This window comes from Macaca nemestrina, chromosome 4, assembly GCF_043159975.1.
Source record: "Macaca nemestrina isolate mMacNem1 chromosome 4, mMacNem.hap1, whole genome shotgun sequence".
NCBI lineage: Eukaryota > Metazoa > Chordata > Mammalia > Primates > Cercopithecidae > Macaca > Macaca nemestrina.
Window position 1 is genome coordinate 152,409,662 of NC_092128.1, and position 20,451 is coordinate 152,430,112.

Genomic DNA, 20,451 nt, shown 5'->3' on the forward strand with positions numbered 1-20,451 from the left:
TAGTTGTACAGATTAAAGTGGGCAGAGTGTGTGAAAATGTTCTGTAAAGCCAACAAAGTGTTATCCCAGTCAGGCTAGTGTCATTATAATGTTGAATCTCAGCGATCCACAAAATTTTCTGGTGAATGATCTACGGAGATTCAGATGCCACTTTTTCATAAGCTTTTTAATATCCTACTGCTCAAGGCCATTGCTTCAGTTCTGATTGCAAAAGTTCACAAAACTGCAACCTCAGGCATAAATGGGTTAAATGTATGGTTACTATTTAGGGATATATAATGAACGAAGTGATTGAGAGAGTCATCCACCAAATGGAACAAAAGCTGCTTTTTAGTACTTGACAGCATAGTGGGAACTTGGATTAATTTCCTTGAAACTCATGATCATTTTAGAACACTTAACAAATTAGAAAGAGTTGTTTATCAAAGTGGACACCAACTATATGATAGAAAATGCTAGACAAATATGAAATAAAGCACAATGATTTACTTTTTCTGGAAGAATGGCATTTTAACAAATTACTCCCTCAAGCAAGTTAAAACTTTCTCTCCTCATGTAGATAGCTTTGTAAAAATCTGTGAGTGAGCGCTCTTTTGCTTTTTGAATAATAAGCTTTTAGTAGTACAGATTGAGACGAGACAGAGAGGAGAAAGTATATTGGCAACTGAAGCTAAAAAGTGGCAATGGGGGGCCATTTGGTCCAATGTTTAAGCTCCAGAAAACCACTCTGCATTTCCAGAACATGTCTTGTTGATTAAAAAAAGGGCAAAAGCTGGAGAAACAATGAAGATTTTCCTTTCCGTTCACTCCTAATATACAAGAAACATTGATAGTTAATATATTAGAAGTGTTTTAGTTGTTCGTAATAATTGTATGGCAAAATATTCCTTCTTTAGGATTTTAATTCTTAATTGTCTTATAAATTGCTTACAAAATTAACCAACACATCAATTTTGTGATTTGAGCTAGTTTTGTGTAGTATCTCCACTGACTTTAAGAAGTCAATCTTTTCTCTCTCCTGCAATGCCCCCATTACATCTGAATACATTTTCTAATTATTCTTTTAGACACTGAAAATTTCATTTCTCAACAGATTTCTATAAACTAGTTGTAAAAATAATCATTCTCTTTTGATTAAATTAGCAAGCCCAAGGGCATGTTGACATCCCCGAAGCACATGACGACATGATGATTAAACCGTGGCTAATAAAAGGCTGACGTGTGAGGGCTGCTCCTTACTCCACACGGTGAGCGTGGCCGATGCGTTCAGGGAGCCCTCCGTGTTGGCCGCATAGCAGGTGTAGTTGCCGGCATCCTGGATGAAGACGGGTGCGATCTGTAGACCCCCCGATTCAAGAAGCATGAACCTAGGAATCCGGACAGAGCCACTGGCCAGAATGTGGTTTTCTGAAGAACAGTAGAGAAAAGAGGCACGTTACAGTCATAACACTGGGAGGAAAGGAAGATAGTGGTTAGAGCCATAAACAAGTAACATGGCTCGGCTCTGTGTCCCCACCCAGGTCCCATCTTGAATTGTAATCCCCACACGTCGGGGAAGGAATCTGGTGGGAGGTGACTGGATCCTGAGGGTGGTTCCCCCACGATGTTCTCCTGATAGCAAGGGAGTTCTCATGAGATCTGACGGCTTAAAGGTGTTTGGCACTTCCCCCTTTGCTCCTTCTCTGTCCTGCAGCCACGTGAGATGAGCCTACTCCCTCTTCACCTTCCACTATGATTTCCTGAGGCCTCCCCAGCTATGCAGAACTGTGACTCAATTCAACCTCTTTTCTTTGTAAATTGCCCAGCCTCAGGTATGTCTTTATATCAGTGTGAGAGTGGACTAATACAACAAAGAAATAACTTAAGGAAATAATCAGAATAAAGTGAAAATTGTATGCAAAGAAATAACTGAAGCGGTATCTGCTAGCACTGTTTAGAATAACAAAAACCAAGAACATCCTACTTGCTCAATATTGAGAGATTTGGTTAAACAAACTACGATCCATGAATGCGATTGCTATTTTTGGGTGACCGGTTTTTAGTTTTCTTTATATCTGCATGTATTTGAAACATTTTTATACAAAGCTATGATGTTCAAAATTAGGCAGGAAAACAAGAGACAGTAAGAGCCCAGCCCTGTTATTGATCTGTAGTGTCCCAGATCTTTAGCAGCCGTGTCTGAGTGCCGGGATTGTGCCTCTGAGACTCGAGAAGCTGCCATGCGGTTTTCCAGCAGAAGAGAAAGATAAGGCTTTTGGCACGTCAGCCCGATACAGGCCAGCAAGTATGAGGAGCTCATCCGTGAGAATCAACAAGACTCAGCACAGACTTGTTCAGGATGGACTCTGTGTGCTGTTCTTTCAGTGGCCCTCGTGGAAGGGGCTATGGGAACTGCAAAGGCAGCCTTCCCAGAAACTGAACCCACAGTGGGCTGCAGCGTCCCAGGTTGACGGGGGAGGGCATGGAACGATGTGGTCCTGGAAGCATCTTTCTTCAACAAAACAGTGATCCTTAATTCTGAACGTCATAAGGAAGAGCTCCACTTCACAGTGGGAGAAGTGAGTGCTAGCAGAGTGATTTCACATCCAGTGCTTGACACGGGAAGGCCCGAGGAGGCCTGAGGCACTCTCTGAAGGGCACGGGTAGTGAAGAGCGACATGTGCACAATTCTCCTCTCTTTCTAATGTGTGTTTCCCTTTCTAGAAGGCAGGGATCTTGTCTGTCCTATTTATCCTTGTGCGCACGGTATCTTGCACCTGGTGGGCATTCTGTAAATCAGGGGTCCCCAAGCCCTGGGCCGCAGACCTGTTTGGAACCGGGCTGCGCAGCAGGAGGTGAGCGGTGGCCACCGAGCACGACTGCCTGAGCTCCTCCTCCTGTCAGTTTGGCAGTGCCATTAGATTCTCACAGGAGCGCACACCCTCCAGTGAACTGTACATGCCACGGCTCTAGGGTGCACACTCCCTAGAAGAATCTAATGATCTGAGATGGAACAGTTTCATCCTGAGACCACCAGAGACCATGGAGAAATTCTCTTCCAAGAAACTGGTCCCTGGAGCCAAAAAGGTTGGGGACCGCTGCTGTAAGAGGTTATTGAATCTTCATTGAGTGAACGCACAAATGAATAAACAAGAGAGTGAGTAAGAAGCAAGCTCTGGCCTGATAGGTTATGTTCTACATGGGCCATGCAGTTGTGGGTGGTGGATGCTACCCACCTCTTTTCCAGGTGATGGCGGGTTTGGGAGCCCCGGACACCTCACACCTTAGAATGGCTGTCATCCCGTCGGTAACCGTGGTGTCTGCTGGCCGCTGGGTGAACACTGGAGCGATATCTGAGAAGAGAAGTTAATGAAATGATGAGGGCCTCGTTCCCCTGAGATGCTCACACCAGCCTGGCAGAGGATCCTGCATGGGCTTCAGAGAATCAGTCACAGAGATAACTGTAGTAATACGAAAGGAACACTGTTCAGGAGGGACAGCAGCCCTCCACTGTTCGTCTCCCAGGAGTTACCTATCTTTGTTTACACCCTGGAGAGAAAATACAGCATCACGATGTAATAGACACACAAGTGGGAAGGTGCAAGGGCTCAGGAAGAACAGTTTCAGATGAATGTTAAAGAGAGGAGAGGCATTTATTTAGATCAGCCAAAAGATTGCTTTTGTTCTTTAAATGAAAGGGAGCCCACACCTATATTTCCAGTACTTTAGGAGGCTGAGGCAAGAGGATTGCTTGAGCTCAGGAGTTTGAGACCAGCCTGGGCAACACAGTGAGATCCCTGTCTCTACCAAAAATGAAAACTTAGCCAGGTATGGTGGTGCACGCCTGTAGTCCCACGTACTTGGGAGGTGGAGGCAGGAGGATTGCTTGAGCCCAGGAGGTCAAGGCTGCAGTGAGCTATGATTGTGCCACTGTACTACAGCCTGGGTGACAGAGTGAGACTTTATCTCGAAAACAAAAACAAAAAAACTAATTATTGAATATAAAATGTCATCCACAAGACGACACTTTCTAGGATCCTTTCTAGGATCTGTCCCGAGAGCTAAAATAACCAGGTTTCAAAGACCTCCCTAAAGATACATTTCTGGGAGGTGTCATGAGCCCCAAGCACGGGGTTTCTTCTTGTTCGTGGGGGATGGTCAGGGCCTCCAGCAGTCCCGACTCAGACCGAGGAAAGACAGGAGGAGTTCCTGATGGCTTCAGCGAGGGCTCGCCTGACTCTGTGCTACCCAATAACAATTAACCGGAACCCCTCGTACGACAGTGATCTGCATCTCTCAAGTCTTCTGTGAGGGTCCCTGGGCTGATACCCCTCAAGGAAAGAAGCGAGTAGACCTCACGGAACCCAGGGCACAGCCGCTGCCTCTTCCTGCACCTGCTGAGAATCCCATGGACCACGGCAAGTTCCAGAAACTTCATTGCCAGGACCCTTCCCGAAGCCAACCCTGTCTCTCCACCTCGCATACAACCATCTGAGTCCAGGGTCTTGCCAGAGGCTGCAGGGTCCTCTAACAGGTCTCAACACTTCTGACTGTCAGGGTCCCTGAGGTAGCCAGCCTTGGGCTGCCCTTTGAAAACTACAAAGGCCTTCATGTCCCTTCCCTGCTTGCTCACAGCTCCCGAGGCTCCTCCTGTTCTCGGCCCCTGTCCCTGCCTATTCCTCTGCCCTCTGGCCCATCATGGCCACCCTGCTTGTCACTGAGTCCCATCCTATCCGTCTCCGTTCACCTGCACTACATGCCGAGCTTGTTCTTCCAAGGCACTTGCTGTCCCCTCCAGCCTGTGCAATGTGCATGTCCCCGAGAGTTCACACTTCTGCTCCTTCTAAATCTCTCCTAGAGAAGCCCCCTCACACACCGTCTGGGGGAGACCCCCGGCTCACTCTGCCACCGCACCCACTCCCCTTTTCTGCAGCACCCCTGGCTGGCTGGAGTCATCTCGTCCTTCACTGCCTTTCTCCTCCCCACAGACCCTCTGTCCTGGAAGCACAGGAACCTCGCCTGCCTTCCTCACAGCTGTGTCCCCAAAGCCTCATCCAGAGTGCCCGACACAGATGCTCAATAGCCGCTTGCTAAATGAGCAAATCAATATCGATTTTTTAAAGCACATTTTCCTTTCATTAAGGGTATTTTAATTAAAAAATTCATTTTGCACAAAACCTCTTACTACAAAGCAGATAACATGATTGCAATCATTTATTTGTTTGTTCACTCACTGACTGCCATGGTAACAGCTTAGGCAGCACTTTCCTTTCCATTTCCAATCTGACCCTCATGGGAATCCTATCATCTGGGCTTGCTGAGCTCCATTGTAACGGACGAGAAAACTGAGGCTGAGAGAAACCCAGTCATATTCTCTGGGCTATCCTTTATTCTCATTCCTAAATCTCCCACCGGAATGGAGATTGGCAAACGACAACCTGGGGGCCAAATTCAGTCTGCACCCCGTGTTTGTAAATAAAGTTTTATTGGAACACAGCCACTCGCATGTGCTGAGAATTGTGGCTGCTTTGAGGTGACTACAGCAATGCTGAGTAGGCCACATCTTTCAAAGCCAAAAATATCTACCGTTAGGCCCTTCGCAGAAAAATCTTGTCGATCCCTGCTCCGGAACATCCCGGTTCACGATTGCAAGATAGGCTTCAAATAATTCTAATCGATCAAGACTCATCTTCTGACTTGAGCATCCAATATTATTTCTACTGCTTGAAGCAACAGTGGTTCCCTAAGCTCCAAAGTGAAAGACAAATTTGACCCGAGGGCAAGAGTCAAGGAAGGGACCCCCTAGTTCACCAAAACACATGCACAGCTGGCTACACACCTAGTCAGTCTCTTCACAGGCTCTGGGTGGGAAGAGCCCTCAGCTGTGCACACAGTGCCTTTGATTTGCTCTCTCCAACAGCTCTCACCCCTGAGGATATCAGCATTTTGCTCCCAAAAGGGCAAACGTGAAAGGTATATAATTCCGTAATCACTAGATTCTACTTCATTTTAGAAGAACAATATTATACAACCATGGGAGATTAAAAAGAAAACCCACAGAAACAATGAAAACCTTTACCTTGAGTTTATTTTTCAAAGACAGAGTGCCAGGGTATTTCTGTTAATGGGATAATAAAAGAAACTCATGAAAGAACTATAATCGTTCAAGGAAAGTAAAATAGAGAATGAATGTAAAAAAAAAAAATAGAAAAAAGATCAAAAGAAAAAGATGAGGAGTGAGCTATTCACTCAATAGTCCTTCCAATTCTGTCCAGAAAATAAGGGGAATTTTTTTTCTACTTCTCCTCAAGAAAGAGGAGGGCTTAGTGCAGGAAGAGGCAAGGCTGCCCAGAGAAGAGGAGGGCACTAGGGGCGGGGAGTGACAGGGCATCTGTGCAGCAAATGGGCCTACGCAGTTTCCCCACAGGACCCACAAAGGCTTCAGGTGTGCTTGAGAGCTAGCTCTCCTGGTCTGGCCACTTCTGGCCACATCACCCTCTCCGTTTACCTCAGGGGGCTGAACAGATACTACCACTTTCTGTGTGTGTTATACGGGGCAAAGTTTGGGAAGTTCTGCCTTGAAGGCCCAGTCCAGCAGGTCTGGCTTTGCTGATAGGTGAGGTAGCCGTGGGCCTGGGCGTACCCCCTGGATATACCCAGGTAGCCGTGGGCCTGGGCGTACCCCCTGGATATACCCAGGTAGCCGTGGGACTGGGTGTACCCACTGGTCAAATCCGGGTAGCTGTGGGCCTGGGCGTACCCCCTGGATATACCCAGGTAGCCGTAGGCCTGGCCGTACCCCCTGGATATACCCAGGTAGCCGCGGGCCTGGGTGTACCTACTGGTTAAATCCGGGTAGCCGTGGGCCCGGGCGTACCCCCTGGATATACCCAGGTAGCCGTGGGCCTGGGTGTACCCACTGGTTACATCCGGGTAGCCATGGGTCTGGGTGTACTCACTGGATATGTCCAGGTAGCCGTGGGCCTGGGTGTACCTACTGGTTAAATCCAGGTAGCCATGGGCCTGGGTGTACCCCCTGGATATACCCAGGTAGCCGTGGGCCTGGCCGTACCCCCTGGATATACCCAGGTAGCCGTGGGCCTGGGTGTACCCACTGGTTACATCCGGGTAGCCATGGGTCTGGGTGTACTCACTGGATATGTCCAGGTCAGGTAACTGTGGGCCTGGGGGAACTCACTGGTTACATCCAGGTAGGTGTGGGTCTGGATCTCCCCTCCTTCATTGCTGGCGAAGCACTGGAAGATTCCGGAGTCCTCTGGACGCAGCTTCTGGATGCGCAGGCCTCCGCTGGCGAGCACTTTGTATCGAGGATTCTGGAGCCTGCTGATGGAGATGGCATCCTTGTACCACTGGAGGGTGGGAAGAGGGACCCCTGCGTAGGAATGGGAATAAATAGGATTTTAAAAATAATTCCTGACGTGAGGACTGAGGCACATCTGTTGCAAAGGCTAGAATGGCAATATTTTAATAGGCATTTTCTTGTCTATTCATGCTTTCAACCACCCTGTAAGGAGCTATTTTTCTCGTTGTACATGAAGCAATTGACACAGAGGGGCATTGAGAGGAATAGCTGGCACGAATTCCGGCAACCCCGGCTGTGGTGCCTTCCAGGCTCCACTCTGAACCCACGCAGGCTCGTGCTCTTGTTTGGAAAGAAGGAGATACCAGCTGAGACTGACCTTAAGGTTCAGATGGAGATGAAGCCCTCTCTGTTCCGCAGTGCCCTACTCAGCCACTGTGGGAGGGCTCGGGCACAGGGTCATAGGGGCAGAGGAGAGGACACAGGCCACATCCCAGGTCTGTGCCTCGTGGACAGTGTCACCTTGGGCAGAGTACATTACCTGTCCCTTTCTTTGTCTCTGTTTCCTCACATGCAGGTAACTGAATGATCATCATGACTTCAGAAGATTGAAGATTGGATGTGTCTGTGTGTCTGTGCGTGTGTATGTATATGTATGTGCATGTGAGTTTGTGCATGTGTATATATGTGCATTGTGTACGTGTTTACGTGTGTATATATGTGCATGTGTTTATGTATATATGTATGTGTATACATGTGCATGTGTGTATATGTGTGTACATCTGTGTATATATGTGTGCCCCTGTATATACATGTATACATGTGTTTCTATGTGTGTCTGTGTGAGTTGGCGCATATACATGTGTGTGTGTATACATTTACGTATGTATTTATAAAACTCTTCTGCCTGGCACCTGGTGAGTGTTCAAAGGCAGTATCACTATTCATCCCAACAGCTAACAATGAAAATAAGTGCCATCTTTTAAACAACCCCTATCAAAAGGGTTGGATACCACGGGCCTTCATGGAGTTCTACTATCTCAGAGGAGCAATTTATTAGGTTAAGTAACCTTGTTAAGGGTTGAGGAGGCACAAGAGGTATTCCATTGTGGATACAGGAAAAGCTGACTTGCTCCATGAGGCATATCTAGAGACTTAGCTCTAGATCTCAGATGGTTCTGTACCTCAGTTTCCCTAAATAGAAAGTGGATTTAAATAAAAAGCCTATCTTGACATGCTTCAGTGCAAAGCACACCAAAACCCCTTGATTTAAGATGGCACGTGGCTAGGTGTGAGATGTCGACTTTAATAAATAAAGTTAATGCCATGGAATATCTCAAGATAATGTCTTCTCAGATTCTCTTCTTTGCCTTAATTATGTTTCCTGTCACTTTTCATTAAGTCAGGAAATTTTTAAAAATCCATTTCAAGGTAAAAGCATAACCATTTCGTGTAATATCTCATAATAGCAGTTACACGATGTCGCTTTCGTAAGGAATAACCACTTCGCATGCTGCTATAGTTTCACTGTCAAAATTAAAAGAAAGCAGTAAATTATATGACGGCAGTGCAATGTCAGAAGATCTGTTCTCTCCATATTTCTAAGTCTACACTTAAGCACTTTACCCTGCAGAAGTCATGCAAAAAAAAAAAAAAAAAAAAAAAAGCCTTATCTTGTCAAAGGGAGTTTAAGATTGTCATTTGTTGAAAAATAATTGTTAGCACATAGGGAACTGGGAGTATTTCTCTTTTGGGGCAATTTAATGTCATAACAGAAATCTTATCCCCCGCAGTATTGTATACTCTTATTTCTGAAATACAAGCTCTCTAAATATTTTATAGCTTCACATTCACAGAGTTGTTGGCCTTCAGAAGTTGGCACTTACACAACAAAGAACAATGCAACCACCGTAAGAAAGACAATTCCATGTAAAATTCATCTTACTCTTCTGTCCCTCCCCCCCTCCCATTTGCTGCATCAGTAGAGCTGCAACAGAGAAGAACAGAGAGAGAACAGAGCCGTGGACAGCAGCCGCTGTGAGCTGGTCAGGAGCTGAGGACCAGAACTCCTATTTAGCCAAGTCCCAGATGGGGAGCAGTGGTTACAAAGCACAGAGGGTTGGGAGGGGGTCTCTGGGCAGAGGCTGATCTTTCCCTCCACCACCAGCACTGGAAGGGTGACACAGCACTGGAAGGATGATATACCATTTTCAGGAATAAGAAATGGCATCCACATAGTTGCCGGTAGGGACACATGACATTTGTTCTAAGTCCGGGGCTTCAGGTCCTGGGCGAAGCCAGTGTTCTGGCAAGAGCCAGGTGGCTGCTCTGGTGGCTGACAGATTTGCGTTTGGGTCCTGCCTCCATTACCATGTGGCCCTAGGTAAGTTATGTACCCAGCATTTAATGAGCAACTCCCACAGGTCACACGCTGGGCAATGACTTCATAAGAGAAGGATCCCATTTCAGCTCGTGGCCCAGTGCCTTGGGCACGTTACTTAACCATGCTTTCTAGGGCTTGGTTTTCCTGTGGTACCGTGAGATAATCGTCTTTCTCCTAGGAGCTGTTTTGAAGATTTACAAAACTGGTAGTCCTTCTTACCCTCCAAGCTCTTAGGGGGTAGGAGAAAATTCCATCCTTAGGACAGATGGGTACAAACAAAAGAGAAGAGATCCTCTTCATTTCTTGCCAGAATACGAACACAGATTTTGTTAACGAAACTGCCTTGACAAGCCTGTCTCTGCGGTTTTGTGTAACCGCCTGCGCTGCCTGACATGAGATGGTGACAGTGGGCGGCTCGTAATTGAGGCATGGGGATGAAGGCTGGAATGACCTGAACAGCAAAGGAAAAGTGGACCCAGAGCTGAAAAGGCAAAAAAAAAAAAAAAAAAAAAAAGCAACATTTTCTATTCAAATACTATTCGGCCACAAAAAAGAATAAAATGGTGTCTTTTGCAGCAACCTGGATGGAACTGGAGGTCATTGAGTTACGTGAGAGAACTCAGACACAGAAAGATAAAGACTGCCTGTTCTCACTAATAAGTGGGCACTAAGTCACATGTGCACATGGACATAGAGTGTGGAAGGACAGACGATGGGGACCCAAAAGGGTGTGGAGTGGGCAATGGGAAATTACTTAACGGGTACAAGGGACATCACTCCAGTAATGGACGCACTCCTAGCTCTGGCTTCACCACTGTGCAATACATCAACGGAACGAAATTGCCTGGTACCCCGTATATCTACTACAAATACATGGACACCCATCTCTCCTTCTACAGAGTGGATATGGTCACCAGTCCCAGTCACCCCATGGATGAGAAAGAATTTTCTGCCCCGAGTCTCGGGGGGGTCACACTCTTGTGGAGTCAGGGCCTTGGAAGGGGAGTGCACAGGATATGACGGAGTCCCCTCTCTGTCTGGGGTGGATGGAGGCTTCCTTTTTGCTCTGCTGGGTAAATATTATCATTTCTGTTTTGCAGGGGAGGAAGCAAAAGCTCGGCAAAGTCCAATGCCTTACCCGCGGTCACTGCCCCAACACCGATCTACCCTCTGAGGTCTGCCTTCGCCGTCACACTCAGTGTCTCCCTAGAATGACAGCAATTCTGCTGTGGAAAAAGGTTGCTTGCCTTCCTCCCAGTCATGGCTCCTTGTCCAGCAGCCACTCCGCACTCACCCATGGCTTGGCATCTGATGTCCACGGTTTCTTCTACTTCAGCTGAAATCCGACTCTCAGGCTCAGCAGTAAAATATGGTGGCTCTTCAAACAAGAAAATAAAAAAAAGTCCCTAAGCCAAAGAAGGATATGTCAAGAGACCATATAACCTAAAATAGTTTAGGCTCCTCTTAAAAACTCTTCTTGAAAACTTCATCCTTAGTTAGCATCATGCGTACAAACTCAAAATTCAGTGAGCACAGGCCAAAGGCAATTTACAGTCTGGGGTTTCAGAAGGCATATTACTACGCAGGGCGATGGCTACTTTTCAGTTTATGGGCTTGAATCATGGAATATCTTAATTCACATTTTAGAAGGACGATCCCAAGAGGTTCATAAAGGTTTATATTTACAGCACCGTATTTTACGGGCTAGTTTGCTTCAGTATCTAAACTAAACACGAGCTCGTGAAGCTTGTCAAGTGCCTGAGGAAGGTGTGCAGCCTGTATCGGGGAACAGCCTATTAACATATTTTTAAAATTCTTAGCAGTTCTTCTCCAAAATAGAGATTTAATACTTCAAGGGAATACAAAATAATAACTAAGAGAAAAAATAGAGGGGAGTGCTAATCTATCTTTACCAGCAAAGGAAACTCCTAGGTACTTGCAATCTCTAGATACCCCACTCGCCTGTTCTGCAGAAAAAAAATAGTGGTTGTATTAAACAATGAATTTCCTTGGAGAGCCAATTGCAGTATTTTTCCAGTTTATTCAGCAGAAATTCAACAGAGGCATGGCCAAGTCTGTCAAGTATTAAGGTGGTGGTGATTTCATTATCATGATCACAAAAGGCTGTTGTGTTCATTTTCTGTGTGATAATTAATTTCTGGGAACTGTCTTCCAGAGTTGGTTTATTTTCATTATAATTGTGTTGAATGTGGATAATATAGCTTGGTATGCCTCCTATATTGACTGTATCTTTAAAACAAGGTGGAACCTAACAGATGAAAAAGAGAAATGAAAACTAAGCATTTCAAAGAAACGATTAAGGGGGAAGTGGCTGAAGGTTTCTGGATGGAGGCGAAGTGAGGTTTCACTTCTGCGATTACCTGGACCACTCAAGCAGAAAGAATCTGCCTGAATTAACCACCCTGGCTGAGGAGATGGCTGCAAATTCATTAGAAGGAAGCAGATTCCTCTACTTAGGTTTTTATGTGTGTAGACCAAGCCTGAAGAAATATTGCAGACATTTAATGTCTACCTTTTTCAAGCTCGTCTCCATTGCACAACTCATACATTCCCCATTTGATCACAGTTCTTCAATCAATAATCATAAAGGCAGCATTATTTATATTCTAACTATACAGTAGCTGCCTGTTGTCGGGGCCCTTGTGTGCAGGTCCTGACCTGTATTCATCAGAGAAGCTAAGTCAATATCTACCGTCATGATTTGATTAAAAGCATGCTAGGGAAAAAGGAAAAAACATAATGTTCAACATCAACGTTTGCTTATGATTAATTATAGTTTTCCTTTTCTTAGTTGAGCACTTTCTTTTTAGAAAAAGTCCCGTGGAGTCCCGTGTGGTTGTGAGAAGTACCACTGTAACACTGAAAGAGCTCATGGTCCCTTCACTTTGCTTCCAGCAGTGGTAACATCTTGCAAAACGATAGTATAACATCATGACCAGGACACTGCTACTGATACAATCAACCTAGTTTATCCAGCTCTTGCCAGTGTTTCCTGTGCTCAAGTGTGCATGTGAAAAGAGGGCACATGCATGTCCTATGCAACATTATTACCATTATTACGTGTGTAGGTCTAGGTGTCTATCAGCACAAGGATTTTGCCTTCCATGACCACGAGCACCCCAAGCTCCCACCCCTCACAACCACTAATCCATTCTCTGTTTCTGTAGGTTTGTTATTTCAAGAATGTTACAGAAAGGAGGTCATCCAGTGTAACCTTTGGAACTGTTTTTTTCACCCTTCATGCTTCCTCTGAGATTCACCCAAGATGACCTGTGCTTTGATGATACAAAATCCATATATATGAATGGTCAGCACCTGTGGGCCCAGGGTGCCTTCCCTGAGGTACTGATTACCACTGTCGCGTGGTCCACTCCCCCGAGGCTTCCCTCGAGTGCCAGGAAGGGACCTCGCTGGGGTCAGGGAGAAGGGCACTTCACATAGTGACCCGAAGTTGGCTCGGCTGAGCAAGTGCGTGGCTCTGGGGACCTCCACGCCCGGACAGGCTGCTCCTCTCCAACTGGTGACCTCTCTCCACCCCGGCCAGTGACCACCTGTGCTTGGCATACAGCATGCCGCCTCGTGGTAAAACTCACCCCACTCCACACTCTCCATAGTACTGTGGCCTGGGTAAGGGTCTGGGGGGCAGCCTGCCACTGCCTGCAGGGGCCAATGTCCTGGGCAGTTTTAGCAGCTCAGTGCTAGGCACGGGTGGAAAACATCTGGCTGTTCACTGAGGATGCTCTTAGCTTGTTCTGGAAAGCCTTCCAGGTAGCTGTGCCTGGGGAACAGGTGCAGAGCTGCCCATGCCCTGCACGGCCTCTAAGCTTCTCTCAGTACTTCCCCACTGTGTGAGGGTACGAGTTCTCTCCCTGTCAACCTTCCCTAGTATTCTAACCCAGCGGCTGCTCAGATAGAGTTTCTCCCCATTTCCAGCTTCATTTTTACACACAGTCTGCTCTAAGGGAAAGAAGTGGAAGAAACACCAAGCCTACGGACCGTGAAAAGCCTGTGAGCTAAACACTGGGGAAAACCCACTGTAAATGAGTCATCCTGTGCATAGACTCTCAACCACTTACTCTTCAGAGGGCAAGAGGATGAGAGCATGTCTTAGTCAATCAGCAGCAACTCCGCCTAGAAAGGGTACTCTGCCAACACGGGTCCACCCTGGACTTCTGAAAATGGATCCTGGCTGCAGTCAACAAAACCAGGGATGGAAACTAACACTTCTCCCTCTTTTGAAACAATACGAAGACATCAGCGAAAGGTTCTCACGCCCTATACGAAGTCACGCTGTTAGGAACAGGGCAGTACAGGCTTTCTGCCTTCCATGTGGCCCAGAGCCCGTGGCAGCTGCCTCCAGGGGCAGCACAAGATTCTAGCTCCCCAGTCTCAGGACAGGAGGTGGGGAGACCTCCCAGACTGCCCCCAAACCAAGGGCCTCTGTCAAATGACCCCACTCTCCAAAATGCCAGTGTGACAAAGTGCAGGCTGGGGCCCGATGGAGGCAGCCGCAGTGGAGACGGTCCCCCAACACCGTGCATTTGTCCTGCTCTCCCATCCCTGATGCTGCCTGGTTTTGGCCTCTGGTTGCAAGGATTCTTCTGTGTAGGGATCATGGCAAGAGCCAAAGATGTCCCCTGTGCTGCCTCCCTGTTCCTTCCAGGTCGCCCCTCTCAGGGAGCAGCATGTCAGATGCATGCCCTTGGCTGGCCTGCACTGCACACTAGCCCACTGAGGTGGGCAGAATGGCTCCCAGCGGTGTCCACGCCCACACCCCTGGAACCTATGAATATGCTGTGTTACTTGGCAAGACGGACTGTGCAGGTGGGATTAGGTGACCCACCTTAAAATCGGGAAACGGTCTTGGATTCGCTGGGTGGGCCCAATGTAATCACGTGAGTCCCTAAAAGGAGAGGACTTTCTGCAGCTGGAGGCACAGGGGAGAGCAGAGAGCTTCCATGTGTGACAAGAACACAGCCACAGCTGCTGGCTCTGGAGATGAGCCAGGGATTCAGGGGCCTCTGGAACCTGAGGGGACCCCTGGTCAGGAGCCAAGCCCCCCAGCCACACGCACTGAACTCCACGAACAACTTAAGGGGGCTGGCAGCAGATGCCCCACCAGGTAAGAGTCCATCCCAGTGAGAACTCACCGGCCGAGTTTCCGAGCCGGCATGCTCAGCAGGAGCAGGGTGCATGTGGGAGCAGCCGGGTTCGCGTGTGATGAGGAGACAATGTGGAAGGTGTGGGTTGGAGGGAAGGTGCATCTCACAGGCACCAAGGTGCCGCAGTCAGAGGTAAGGGGCATCCTTGTCTTACTTATCCCCAAGGGGAAAAAAAAATGGTTTCATAGGTGGTGAGGTACATCTTGATTCCAGAGACAGTAAACATGAAAAATGTGTGTCACATAACTGATTACTGGTAAATAGCTAGTGCAATGGGACAAATGGGATAACAAAGTTATGCCAACAGCAACTAATGCCAACATTTCAGAGCTTCTGTGACAGACATTCTTGCATTTAATCTTCACAATATGAGCTGGTATCATCTACATCCATCTCCTCCATTTTTTTTTTTTTTTTTTTTTTTTTGAGACGGAGTCTCGCTCTGTCGCCCAGGCTGGAGTGCTGTGGCCGGATCTCGGCTCACTGCAAGCTCCGCCTCCCGGTTCCCGCCATTCTCCTGCCTCAGCCTCCCGAGAAGCTGGGACTACAGGCGCCCGCCACCTCGCCCGGCTAGTTTTTTTTTGTATTTTTTAGTGGAGACGGGGTTTCACCGTGTTAGCCAGGATGGTCTTGATCTCCTGACCTTGTGATCCGCCCGTCTCGGCCTCCCAAAGTGCTGGGATTACAGGCTTGAGCCACCGCGCCCGGCCCATCTCCTCCATTTTATGGACGTGGAAACTGAGGCCAACACTCATTCAAGCCAGTGCATGGTGCAGTGAGAACTGGACCCTGGTTCTGTCTCCAGAGCCCGCACTGTTTTACATCATGCTATGCTACCCCCACTGCGTTCCCAGAGCCCACTCTGTTTTACATCACGCAGCGCTGCCCCCAGCACGTGCCCAAGGCTGCAAGGGCCCAGCTGAGAGCACAGTAGTCTCCCCCGGGGTGAAGCCTCCAAGGGCTGCACAGCAGAGCGGAGGCTTGAGGAGATACGTGGACATGCAGCCCTCGCCCACCAGGGGGTTCGCGGACACACAGCCCTCGCCAACCAGGTGGATCATGGATGTGCAGCCCTCACCAACCAGGTGAGACGGCACTGGGGCCGGAGGCACATTCTTCCCAGGCACAGGCATTAGCAGGGACACAGGGGTCTGCAGGAACATCACCCAGGCTTGGGTTGGCCTCCCCCAGAAGCAGGCCCTGAGACAGGTTTGATGCTGACAGTTTCTTGGGTGGTGAGGGAAACCCCATTGGGAGAGTGTGGGGTTGGCCGCAAAGAGCCCGTTATCCAGCAGCTCCCAGGGCGGGTGGCTGCAGCCTCATGCCTGGGGACGCTGTGGGAGCCAGTACAGAACACAACCCCATGACGACGGGTAGCTAAGGGGCCTAGGTATCTACCCACCAGCTCCCCTCAGACTCTGGGTGAGGCTGTTCCTGGGGGTGTCAGTCCCCAGCACTTCTACCTGCTGTAGGGGTCAAAGCTGGCTCCAGGCCAAGGACGTTGCCAGGAAGGACACGGGGGTATCTGCCGTTGGAAGTCACACACAGAAGTGGGAAAGATGGAGGCCCTGCTGGGCTGCTGCCTCCCTGTGTTCTGGGGAAGCAGGAGGGGAGGGTGGAGGGCGTAGAGGGGAGGCTGGAGGGGAGGAGAGGGCATGGAGGGAAAGCAGGAGGGGAGGGCGGAGGGCATAGAGGGGAGGAGGGAGGGGAGGGTGTAAAGGGGAGGCAGGACGGTGTAGAGGGGAGGCTGGAGGGGAGGGTGGAGGGCATAGAGGGGAGGCTGGAGGGGAGGGTGGAGGGCATAGAGGGGAGGCTGGAGGGGAGGGTAGGGCATAGAGGGGAAGCAGGAGGGGAGGGTGTAAAGGGGAGGCAGGACGGTGTAGAGGGGAGGCGGGAGGGGAGGGTGGAGGGCATAGAGGGGAGGCGGGGGGGGGAGGGCGTACAGGGGAAGCGGGAGGGGAGGGCGTAGAGAGTAAGCGGGAGGGGAGGCCGGAGGGCACAGAGGGGAGGCTGGAGGGCACAGAAGGGAGGCGGATGTGAGGGTGTAGAGGGGAGGCGGGAGGGGAGGGTGGAGGGTGCAGAGGCGAGGCAGGAGGGAAGGGTGTAGAGGGGAGGTGGAAGGGGAGGAGAGGGTGTAAAGGGGAAGCAGGAGGGGAAGGTGGAGGGCGTAGAGGGGAGGCAAGAGGGGAGGGTGTAGGGGGAGGCAGGAGGGGAGGGTGTAGAGGGGAGGCAGGAGGGGAGGATGGAGGGTATAGAGGGGAGGCGGGAGGGGAGGGTGGAGGATGTAGAGGGGAATCAGGAGGGGAGGGTGGAGGGCGTAGAGGGGAGGCTGGAGGGGAGGGTGGAGGGCGTAGAGGGGAGGTGGGAGGTGAGGGCATAGAGGGGAATCAGGAGGGGAGGGTGGAAGGTGTAGAGGGGAGGCAGGAGGGGAGGGTGGAGGGTATAGAGGGGAGGCGGGAGGGGAGGGTGGAGGGTGTAGAGGGGAAGCAGGAGGGGAGGGTGGAGGGCGTAGAGGCGAGGCTGGAGGGGAGGGTGTAGAGGGGAAGCAGGAGAGGAGGATGGAGGGCACAGAGGGGAGGCAGGGGGGGAGGGTGGAGGGCACAGAGGGGCTGCTTCACAGGACTGCGCAGCCAATGGCGGGGTGGTACCTGGAAGGCGACCTCTGTGCTCCCATTCAAGCCACAGAAATTAAGCAACACAGATGGGCAGGTGGGGCAAACAGCACAACTAGCCTGTCTTGTGTCATCGGTATAAAATACAAGTAATAGGAGCCAATTTGTTTCTCTGTCTTTGGCCTGTGTGCTCCTATGGGTGGCTCCTACAGGTCCACGGTGACAGCCCTGTGAAACCAGTAATGCTGCGGCCGCAGGGCGCAGGGTTATAATCTCATCCAAATCTCTCGGAATTGACAGAGACACTCTCTTCAGGGTTTTTGCAGTATGCGCCAATCACAAAAATCCTACCTGTCACAGCAAATTCTTAACGAAAAAAAGGGGATTTAAATCAACATCATAAACTAGTGATGTGTGTTCGTGTACCTTAAAAGTCAGAACATGGAGAGGTGCTAACTCGAGAGAACACAAAAACAATCAGATATAAATGCAAAACCAAAGTTCTTAAGATAGATTTAAATATTTTAAAAAGGAATGATGATCGCAACAAACATTTACAGGGAGATACATTTCTTCTCTTGTTTAAATTCCCTTAAAATGTTTGAACACAGTATAGTCCCGTCTACTAGAGATTTACACATCACAAATTTTAATTTTGGTTCAATCTATAATGTGCTGTGCTCACATAACTATAGATCAACCTTGATAAAAAAAAAAAGTCTTTGCAGAGAATGGGATGTGTTATTTACATCTCTAGCGGCAGCATGGATGGGGAAGGTAGCAATACCAGCTCAGGCCCCTCATGTGGAATCGACAGTGACTGGTGATTCAAAGCCGGCTTCCTCGGATGCTTTTAACAGCCTTTCGCTTCTTTCAGAGGGACCGACGGGTTTGCACTGCGTTGTATTTACAAGAGTCATAGTCAGGACACGGAGCCATTTCCGAATGATTAAAGAAATGGGACGTGATCGAGGCAAACCACCTTTTGTGCAGTATTCCTTTTCTTGCTAATTTCATGGGACAATACCAGCTTTTTTTTTTTTTTTCTTATTTTGCAAAGTGGCAGACTGCAAATTTTTGTATTGAAGGGGCTCTCTGAGAGTTTTCTTCTTCTTTGAGTTTTCCTGTTCTCAATTCCCCTTATTCCCAAAGAGGAGAGATGAAGAAGAGATTCTCCTTCCTAGAGGCGGCCTCCAAGGCTACCTCTTATCAACAGCGGCTACCACTGCGGAACACAGGCCGCTCTCATAGTCATCACAGCCACTTACGAAGAATAAACGCATGACAGTTGCTGGAAAAATGAGAGAAATAAAGGCACCTTGCCTCACAATTTAACCTCATCATAAACTGATAATAAGTTTAGTATTTTCTTAGCCACTGTACAAGGCACACTCCCTAAACACTAATATTTTCCAGCATGTAGAGCTGGGCAACTCCATTGTACTTAATTTTATGTCCTCTTTCTCCTTGGTTCAGGAATAATATGTTGCCCAGTTTGAGGAAGCATCTCTGTTCTCTTTTCATTTATTTTTTTAAGTTTAACAAAAGGTAACATCCAATAGTTTTACCTTTTCTCCTAGGTCAAAAAATAACAGCTAAATTAATAATTAATAGAATAATTTCTAAAATAATAATTTCCTTTTTTTCTTGAGATGGGGTTTTGCTCTTGTGGCCCAGATTGGGGTGCAGTGGTGCGATCTTGGCTTACTGCAACCTCTGCCTCCCGGGTTCAAGTGATTCTCCTGCCTCAGCCTCCCGAGGAGCCGGGATTACAGGTGCCCGCCACCATGCCCGGCTAATGTTTGTATTTTTAGTAGAGATGGGGTTTCACCATGTTGGTCAGGCTGGTCTCAAACTTCTGGCCTCAAGTGATCCGCCCACCTTGGCCTCCCAAAGTGCTGGGATTACAGGTGTGAGCCACCACGCCCAGACAGCAATAATAGAATAATTTCTGAACACCGATCACGATAGCCAAGTAAGAGAGCTATAGAAAAGCTTAGCGGCCTAAAAGCTAGAATAGGAGAGGGATCTCTACGACAGGGGTTTCACCGCTCTGTTTCCAAGCTTCGTGACTAAAGTATTCAGAAGGACGTTTCCTGGAAGGATTCAGAATATCAACACTTTGGATTTAACGGACTTACATTCTTGGGAAAGACTAGGAAGGATTTGGAAGATAAACTCAACCTCACCTTCACTGGCCGATAAATAAAGCCACTGAAATACACTGTTTTGTTTCTGCAGAAGAGTCAGTGCTGGATGCTATGTGAGATGCTGACAACACCACTTAGAGGCTCGGGCTTTACCTGTGATGAAAAGAAAGGCCTTCGCCCTGGCCGGTTCAAAAGCGCTCCCCAGCAGCGCCGCCTCGCAGACATACAGTCCGGTGTCTGCGGACGTCGGGTTGCTGATGGTGAGACGTCTTCCAAAGCTGTGGAGGCCACTGGTGATTCTCACTCCATTCCTCTTCCAGGTCACACTCAGGTCCTCCACAGGCCTGTGGGAACGAAAGGCATTCATGACGACGACTGTGACTCATGGAGGTGGCCATGGTCATCATCTCAGGCACGCGGCACAGGCTTGATGAAGCTAATTCTACCAGGGTACGTGGCGGGTTGAACAATGGACACTGAAAAATCAATCCAGATACAACTCTACTCCCTCCCAGCACGCATTGACGATGCATTCTGCTCAAGGGCTATTGAGCAAGGATAGCTAATTGCCGCAGCAATGGACCATAAGTGCTAATGATCCCTTTTGCTCAGGAAATGAACGTTTAAAATAAATACTACGAGGGGACACAACGACATGGAAGGCGGGATCATCCGAGCTTGATTCTGGAGCGACTGCTAAGGAGGCAGAGAACACCTTGGCTGACTACAGAGAAGAGCAATGAACTTTTTCCTCTGCCTCAACTCCTCCCTCTTCCCTAGAGAGTGTCTCAGAGGAGCCCCCCACTACCACCCAGAGCTACAC

General features: G+C 48.6%; 1 protein-coding gene across 10 annotated transcripts in view; it reads right to left on the reverse strand.

Moving 5' to 3' along the window:
* LOC105483388 (sidekick cell adhesion molecule 1) overlaps nucleotides 1–20,451 on the reverse strand; it is a 960,109-nt gene that overhangs the window by 292,594 nt on the left and 647,064 nt on the right. For all 10 annotated transcript variants that reach the window (XM_071095418.1, XM_071095417.1, XM_071095416.1 and 7 more), the window contains 5 exons: nucleotides 19,782–19,972; nucleotides 10,978–11,061; nucleotides 7,178–7,372; nucleotides 3,216–3,332; nucleotides 1,240–1,407 (listed from right to left, as the gene is read on the reverse strand). In XM_071095418.1, the coding sequence (XP_070951519.1) occupies nucleotides 1,240–1,407; nucleotides 3,216–3,332; nucleotides 7,178–7,372; nucleotides 10,978–11,061; nucleotides 19,782–19,972 (755 nt within the window). The remainder of the gene's footprint in view (nucleotides 1–1,239; nucleotides 1,408–3,215; nucleotides 3,333–7,177; nucleotides 7,373–10,977; nucleotides 11,062–19,781; nucleotides 19,973–20,451) is intronic.